We start from the raw sequence: 9,429 nt of genomic DNA, 5'->3' as shown, positions 1-9,429 counted from the left end.
AGATAATATGATTATCTACTTCAACCATAATTTCCAACTGTCTGCTTTTTTTCTTCAAAAATTGCACTGTCTTCCAAAGATGTCAGATGAAAGAAACGATCCGACTGGTCTCCTACCTCCGAGCTTCAGGAGAACTCCGCAAAATCCACGGATTACAGTTAAACTCCGACTGTCGGAAATATCGATCTGACAACATGGCGCGAGTCTCACCAGCCCGTCAAGTTACATGCTGAATCAAAATCGAATGCGCAAAGGCCCCCAGTTCGGATACCGCTGATAGTGTGTTTTCAAGATGGCAGATGGGATTTGTACGGGGGTCGTGGTGGGTGATTTTATCGAAAAAATACCCAACAAAGACTGTGAGATTGTTGATAGATGTCAGAAACGCGTTACGATGGACAAGGAACCGCCAGAGAGTGTGAACCAGTTCTATTTAGTTGATAAAAGTGATAAATTGTATGATAAATTGTGTTCAAACAATGCATTGAAGCTGGAGGACGAGCTAATGCCTTGCGAAGAAGAATGCAGGAGGAAGAGATGCGTCGATCGGTATGACAGTTCGGAATCTTCAGATAGGTAAGTTCATTCAGGACAAATCGAATGGACCTGTTCCATTCAAGGAAACCGAAATTTCGGCAATCTTTTGAGGTCATTACCGTGTCCTTTACCTTAACCGAATACTGTTGCAATTCGAAATCGAGAGTAAGCGCTTTCTTCTAGCATGCCGATTGTTTTGGTGTCATTGACATTTCGGGTGTTTTTTTTTCACTCCTCCGCCGCCTGTTCCAATAATATTTACATTAGTGTGAGATAACCTCTTCCATTCATTAATTAATAATATTGGGTAACTGGGTTTGTATTGCCCTGTCAATTTCACTTATTTTCATGGTGGATTTATTCTCACTGTAAGTATAATTCTATTCGTGATTAGGATATTAATTTTCAATGTCTATTAGAGACACACGTGTGGTTAAGTTCCGGTTATCGATAATTATTGTCAGTAAATAATTATACCTGTTACTTGCTCCATACATTTCAATTGATGGAATTCCTACTGTCATGCATATAATTTCTTCGGATAAGGTTTGAAATGTATACTTGAAAACTGGAAAGACAAAATTGAATTAATATTATTTAATCTTCTTCGTCTTCAAATGTTTTATTTACATTCCACCTTTTCATTTGCAAGATTCTGTATCTGCTAGTCAAAACAAGGAATGATGGTGGAAGGTAGGATAAGTTCTTGGTTCGTTCTTTGGACATATTTGTGAGATGGAAGAGCTCCGTTCCTACTCTCTTATGGGTTCTTTTCGTAAACCTGTTTTAGAAAGAATTGTGGACCTAAGCATGTCTTAGTTCTTCTCTCAACCTCCGTCTGCTTTTGTATCTCGTAGATCTCACGTAGGTTCTTCACTTTTTTGAACAGTCATGTTATGTTTAAGGGAAGAATCTAAATTCAGAGCTTTACTGGATGCAATTATACCTATTTCGTATCCTTTTTCACTCTTAATATGTCTTGAAGTGTTTATATTGGTATCTGTGATCTTTCTCTTCATTATGAAATCAGAGAATTCTGGCATCTTCGAGTTATCATCATCAACAACGAGTTGCTGTTTTTCTATTTGTAACATGATCTCAATGTATTTTCAGAATATAAAATAGTTGCATACAATAATTATATTGTTTTCTCACCCCTTAGTATTCTTCTTTGAGTGTGAAACTGAATTGTTTTTGGAATAACATTTGGAAAATACCGAGTACAATCCGAACATTCAAATCACCGATTAAGTGACAACTAAAAGTAAGGTTAATTAATTTCAAAACAAGGCAGTTCTGGCAACTACAACCCATTCAGGTTCTATGTCACCGAAAAGTTTACAATCATAGAATAATCAACTCTTTGTAATTTGAACTATATTTTTTGGTCTTCGTTCAGGAATTTCTTCGCCCAGTAAATGAAAATCGTTCAGGGTCGCGTTTTGTAGGTAGCCAAAATGCTTTTCGTGAGTTGCATGGGTTGTTCAAGCTCGGCTCGAAGCGCCATAATGAGAATAATGAGATGCATCGATTTAATTTGGGGTCATTTCGGTCGCCGTCGAATGAGTTAAGGGACCTCTTTATGACTGCTTTTCTCTGCATCGACCGAAACCTCGGTTGGCGCCGAACAAAGTTTCGGCCAACCCAAACAAAACTGGGATGATTGCCATGAAAAATATTTTTTTGGTTACAATTTCGGAGGATCGACCTTGGATTTAATGTTTTGATTTATGGAATATGCAGCTTTACGAGTAGAATCGTTATTGCAAACGGTTGAGAGATGATACTTTTATTGGTTTGTTGAAGGGATTATTGAAGGCGTCTGTTCTGTGTTTTGGAATTTTTGTTTATAATGTAATTACCACACTTGTGATATTTGCACTTGAATACCTTTTTGGGTGAATTGAGAAGGGAGAGTCTGTAAGTCCTTTTCTTAATTCTGTGGCAAATCCGTTTATTCTGCCATACCTTGTAGAACAAAATCGTGCGGAAATATCTCAGAACACAGATTTCATAATTTTATTCTGTTGGTACTCGGAAACTCTCCTGTCATGGATTTATCTATCAACTGTCAAATTTGTGATACAGAAAACTGTTCTGCCAACCAACATTTTTCCATGCAACAATCACTAAACGATATTTATGCCAATATTTCATCATTTTCAATCAAATTTCAGAGAAAATAATGTATGTAATTGTAACACTCGTTCATTCAAAATCTCTCCACTTCGTGGCTCGTTTTTTAAATTTAAGCTCTTGGAAGAATATCAATTCCTTCTGCACTCGTATTATAAATAGTATTTCTCTAATTCTGTGGTTATTCCGTTCATTCTTCCACATCTTGTAGAACAAAATCGTGCGAGAATATATCAGAAACGCACAGTTTTCATGGTTATATTTTATTATTCTATGTTGGCACTCCGAACTTTCCGCCACGGCTTTATCTGTCAATTCATCAATCTGCCTTAAAGAAATCAGTTCTGCCAACCAACATTTTTCAATGCAAAAATCACTAAATTATATTTATGGAAATATTTCATTAATTTCAATGAAAATGCAATGAATTAGAGAAAATAATGTATAATACTCGTACAGAAGGCTCATTCTACCACTCGTTCATTCCAAAACTCGCCACTTCGTGACTCGTTTTTGAATTTTGAACTCGTGGAAGAATATCAATGCCTTCTGCACTTGTATTATAAATAACTAAGGTATTCTAAATCAAGTTGTAGAATGGGCTCCTATTTCAACACGCATGAGTGTTGGAATTGCCTTCTGCAACGAGTATTAGGCGTTATTTTCTCTATTTCAATCAAGTTTTGTGAAATATTGTCGAAATTCAATGAAAATTTCAGATTATACATCTTAGTGACTTTTGTATTGTATCTTGGTAGTTGGTGTGACTGTAACGAAAATTGGCAGATTACAGAATTTGAATCGTATGTTCCGAATTTTGAAATAATTTATAATTACGCTTTAAATTCGTGACTTATGTCTGACGAAATCGATTTAACACACCAAGAATTGAGAGAATGCTGAATAATGTTGCAAATCATTTCACTATATCCAAATTATATTATATTGACAATTGAAATGTCTTGAAATTTGATAGGATCAGAAGTCAGTGTAGACAACCACAAAACGAAAAAATAACTGAAAACAATGCTGTAATGAACTCATTAGGTACAGCATTGTTTTTAGTACTGTAATGAACTCTTTACGATACCTACTGAAATAGAAAAACGATATTTATAGCAATATTACTTTAAGTAAAATTTCAGAGAAAATAATAAATGATACTCGTACAGGCGAGTCAACAGGCACCTAGTTTGAATGAAATAACGGGATTTTGAAAAATGCAGCGAATAGAAGGAAAGTTTAGGTTAAAAAGTTTTCAGTAGTTTATTGATTGATGGGAAATATGGCCTCGAAAAAAAAGGTTCGATTCTCCCTGTCCTATTCATGATAACTTTCGAAGGGAAATACTTTTAGCATCTTCAAATTCAGGTTAGATTTGGATCTCGAAGGCCGTGGTTGAGTTTGTTAATTGCAAATAATTCGATTAAGGGTTCCGTGAATTTGGTCGTTCGAAATTTTTTATATACAATAATCATGTTAATCGTGCGAAATTTCGTGTAGATAACTCCATCAAAATAAAACCATTGAAAATTCAGGAAAAATATCAAAAAATGAACCACAAAAGCACTGACGTGAAGTTCGTCAATGAACAAGTGCTCGTTCACCAATCCTCCAATTGCACCCTTGAAGACCACATAATTGTATCTACATATGCGGCCTCTAAGGGTGCAGTTGGTGGATGAATGAACGAGCGCTGAAAGCTCCTGACTTCAGGTCTGTGCTCTCCACAATTTTTTACGTATTAAAGTACAATTTAACAGATTTTTCGTGAAGGCCTTCAGGCCACATCCCTCCGCTATTCAAAAACGAATCGCAGATGTTGGGAAGACAGTTGTTGTTTGGGGTACCGTCGTTAGGTAGTTTGTAGTATAAGAAATCGACGGAACAGCTGATAGTCGAAAGGTTGAATTTCATGGGTGGGTCGATTTGAGACGATCTTTTGTGGAAGTTGAATTTTAGAGATGTTATTACTTCTCCCTGCAGGAAATTTGCAGTAATTGACGAATAATGAAAAAAATTCTATGTTGCGCAACAATGTCTTCTGCATTTGTATTATAAATAACTATTCTATATACAGGGTGAGTCGGAAGGAACAGGTCAAACTCCAGGAGCGTATTGTACACGTAAAAATAATTCGAAAAACTCATATGTTCTTATACGATTCTCATTTTTTTTTCGAGATACAGTGTGTTGAAGTGAGAATTTTTTTTTCAAATTTTTCTCATTTATTATCTACACTTCACAAGATATTCAAATGAAATTTGGCATAAATATTATCATTGATAGTTCACACCATGTGACATGCCGATTTCAATAGCAAATTCACAGAGTGATATTTTCTCTGGAACACTGTCCACTGTTTTCCTCCAGAACTTTTTTTTGGTGAGCCACTGTTAATTTGATGAAATATAAAAAGCATTTTTGTTGATAATATGAACTTTATGGTCTCTTGTAGTTTTGTCGTATCTGCTACCGATTTCGAAAAAAAAATTTGAACGATTCTCTCGACATCCTCAAAAAATCAAAATTGTCATGAAAAATCCAGTAAGTAAGCTGACACACCAATTTAAAAAAAATTACCTGTAGAAAATGTCAATAAGACCATTTTTTCAAATGGCATGACCTGCATTTTTTTTTGTCTGAAGGATAGCCTAGTTAGTAGTGCTCATTTTTTGTCTGGACATGTTGTGCTTAAAATGAATAATTCTAATTGCTTCGCATTTTTGTAATATAGGTACTGGGGCTGACAATATAATTTTCTCGCATACAATTTTCAAAGGTATAATATTATTCAACTCTATTTAATACCTATTAGTAATATCAATTAAACATAAGCCGAATCGCAGAAACCATCAAAATATTTGGAAACATTCATTTTCACAAAATTAAATGGAAACCACGTGAAAAAAGAGGAACAAAATCTGAATTCTCTTGAGGGATTCGAAATAATTGCATATTTTCGGCTGAAAAGTCTCAAATTGATCTCTCATATGATCTGCTCAGATGTCTGAAAACTTTTTCAAATTGCACTGCACCTCATTTCAGTCATATTGAAATTATTAAAAGATTTTGCAGACATCTGATCAGACCATATGAGCGATAAAAATTGATGACAATTTCTCAGCTCAATATAATGCAGTCACTAGAATTATCGATTTATCGATAAGTCAAGTACACGATATACCCACGTGGATCTGGATTGGTTATTGTTGATATAGGATGATAATAACAACGGTAATTTATCAATACTCTATATTATTCTCTACATCAGTTTTCATTAAGTTATTTGAAATATAGAATTCTTGTCTTTTTTTTCAAAACTTTTTTAACTGAACAAGGATTCAGTAAGAACCATCAAAGAATACCGTTGTATATCGCGTGTTCTTGTTGATGCAACAGGCTCTTATTTGCGGTTTGGTTGTTTTACTTGTTTTGTATTTCGTAATTTGACGAAAACGTTCATCGCTACGAGCCATGTGTGGTACGTGCATAGTTTCCGGATGTGAAACATAAATTCAAGAAAATAAGAGAGTTTTCTGAACAGACAGCAAATTTCAGGAGGTTATTCTACACGTTGATCTCAATGGCGCAGCTAACATTGGCGGGTCTTCATTGTATCACGAAAAAAATTAAAATCCTTTGAAGTTGTTGGTTGAAAGCAGCCATTCAAGGAGATAAAAATCTATGATTACTCGCAGAGACTATAAAATTGTTCCTGTGTACCTATCGCTCCGAAGAGTTATTTTCTGCTACTTGATATGAAGAAACACCGCCAAATTTAACTCTGAAAGTAAAGATATTTGGACGAGTCTTTTTAATATACATCGTTTCATTCCTTTTATTAAATAATTTCTTTCTGATTAAAAATAAATATTGAATCATCAGAAATGAGGCCGATGAAAATTATATAAATACACACGTATATTATTGAGTAGGTGATTATTAATTTAGAACATTAACGTGCTCTTTTGGCTCTCATGTTATAATACATATCTCGATCATTTATCGTGCTCATTAATACACAGTTGGTTGAATAACTGTTGTTTTATGGCTGCAGTTACTTCGAGAAGTCAGGGAAAATACTTTCAAGTACTTTGAGTCTCGGCGGTAATGTCATCATAAAATTTTTCAAGTGTGAGGTGAGGTGACTTTTTGTTTACTTTTCAATAAATTTCAATGCCTGAACATAGTTTACTCTCTCGATATAATCGAAGGAACCAAAACTACCCCGAAACTTTCCTGTGAAAAACACATATCATCTGGATTAATAATTTTATTTGTTTGTTTTGTTTTGCTTTTGTAAGGAGGAAATCTTCTTTTGAATGGTCCCATCTGTGGCACTGAAAGTATGTGCGATTTTTCTGAGGATGAGATCTAATTCATTTTTGTCTTTCTTCTTCGTTTCGGTCTTCTACGTAAAAAAGTGCCAGTATAATGTTTTAATTTCAGAGCTCTAGCATCAGTATTAGTGGAGATATAAAAGTTTTTCGATATTGCCATTTTTCCAATTTTCGCTTATAACTCGAGAACAAAAGAAGGTGGCCAAAAATGAATACTACCCTTGTTAGTTTGTCAGAAAAAGAGATCGAGAATAGGGTATCAGATTTTGTCTATCACCTCAGGTTCAAAAGTTGTAGTGCTAAAACATCGAAATTTGCCCACCCTGTACTTCATGTCTCAGAGCCGCCAAAGGCCGTAAGGGCTGGGGTGAATTTCCAAGCCTTCTACCCTTGATGTCTCCTATGGGCGAAAGATCGGGGGATCTGGGGGGTCATAGCAAAAGATTCACATGGGTCGCTTCGAAAAAGTTCAAACTAACTCTGGCAACATGAGGTTGGGCATTATCTTGCTGAAATATTGGATTCTCGAGCCAGTTAAGGTAAGGGAGAGCGTATGGCTCCAATATTTCTTGAAGGTAAGGTATCGCTGTTATGTTACCTCGAATAAAGACTAAAGGTGACCTACTTGCATGTTCAATAGCATCCCATACCATAACTCCTACTGTCCGTTGTACAGGACGCTCAACATCAAACTGAGGTTCACGTCTTTCTCCCCGACGTCGTCTAACCCCTCTTCGGTCATCATGTGCACCCAAGGAGAATCGAGATTCATCAGAAAAGACGACCTGATGCCATTCCACATTCCAATGTTGACGTTCTCTGCACCTCTGTGATCGTTGCCGGCGATGCTCAACCGTCAGGTAACACAAGATGGGGTTGTTAATGCTGCAGTCCAAAAAACCTTATCCGGCGGTAAACCGTTCGGACAGTTACAGGATGGCCTTGTTCTCCTAACCACTCATCAGCCAAAGATCAAGTTATTGCAAATCGGTCTCTAACGGTCATAAGTCTTAGACGTCGATCTTGAACTTCATTTGTACCTCTTCGACGTCCTGTGCCTACTCTTCTTCGATTTCAGGTATTATCAAACCACGCTTGGATTTCTGTTTGTAAGGTTAGCGATTTCTCGAAATGACAACCCCGCCTCCCATAGACCAATAATTCGACCTCTTTCAAATTCACTTAGCAGGCGATGAATGCCGCGTACACCTGCTCCAGGCATTTTAATAACAACTAAACATCGACTTTGGATCTACTCGAACAGCGGGTTCGTTGTGAAATTTAAAAAACTTGCAAAAAACGACTACAATATTTAAGTAAAAAAAGTGTTTACATGAAAAAAACCTTCACGATTTTTTTCTCCAAATTCGATCATTTACTCCTTGCCATACTATATTTGTGTCACCAAAAAAAAAATAAAATTTAAACAGCTCCTAATGGGTGTTGCAGTTTCTTTGTCAGTTAGTATATGTATTATAGTTCCGATTCATCATTCATACATAAATTTGCTAATTCATAGATTTCTACCAGCATAATAGGTGACATAGTGCTTAGGTGTGATGGTGATTGCATAGCAAAATGTTATACAGGGTGTTTCCTAAACATGCGGCAAAAATTCAGGGGGTTGTTCCTTGGACTATTTTGAGCATGTTTTGTCCTTGGATGATTTTTGAAAAACCTCTTTGTTTCGAAGATACAGGGCGAACAACATTTTTCATATTTTTAAAATTAATAATAGTTTAAATAAAAATGCGTACCGCACTGTGTTTACTAAGTAGGTACAATTTATTTTTAAATTTGTTTAACAACATTCCAATTACTAAAAACGGCCAGTTTTTTGACTAAAAATTGATAAGTGCAGATGGAAAAGGAATACAGATTAAACACGGTTTTCATTTGAATTCGTTTTGTGATGTATTAGCAATTAACAACAACAATTAAGGGTTCGGCACTCAATGAGGAGAAGATTGGATGCTTGTATGCTGGCTGGAGGTGGTCATTTTCAACAGTTTTTGTAGGTTGAGTTGAATTTTCATGTATCAGGTGTGTGAATAAGTCTTTCCCGTTTTTTGTAAGAGATGGCGAGTATTTAATGGTTACATATGTCATAATCGAAGCTTATTCATCTGTCAACAATTCCACACTAACACATTAGTTGAAATTTTTTCGCATCATAAATTTTTGAAATCGTGAAAATGTCGAAATTTGAGCCGAGTCGACGTCATTTGCGGGAAGTTTCACTTTATTGGTTCAATTTGAAGAAATCTGCTGCCGAGGAGCATCGGTTGCTTCAGGAAGCTTATGGAGAAGGTTGTGTCGATGATTCAAGTGTTCGCGGATGGTTTCGACGCTTCAAAAGTGGCGATTTCGACGTGGAAGACAAGGAGCGTTCCGGGCGGCCGCAAATCTTTGA

The 9,429-nt window shown here is 35.9% G+C and overlaps 1 protein-coding gene across 1 annotated transcript in view; it reads left to right on the top strand.

Moving 5' to 3' along the window:
• The first annotated feature begins 245 nt into the window (after window positions 1–245).
• Window positions 246–9,429, top strand: part of LOC123684741 — a 170,289-nt gene continuing 161,105 nt past the window's right edge. Inside the window, exon 1 of the mRNA XM_045624142.1 lies at window positions 246–576. Coding sequence (XP_045480098.1) covers window positions 293–576 — 284 coding nt within the window. The 5' untranslated portion in view covers window positions 246–292. The remainder of the gene's footprint in view (window positions 577–9,429) is intronic.

The sequence above is a fragment of the Harmonia axyridis genome, chromosome 7 (genome assembly GCF_914767665.1).
Source record: "Harmonia axyridis chromosome 7, icHarAxyr1.1, whole genome shotgun sequence".
NCBI classification, from domain to species: Eukaryota; Metazoa; Arthropoda; class Insecta; order Coleoptera; family Coccinellidae; genus Harmonia; species Harmonia axyridis.
This window is presented reverse-complemented; position numbering and strand designations above follow the sequence as displayed.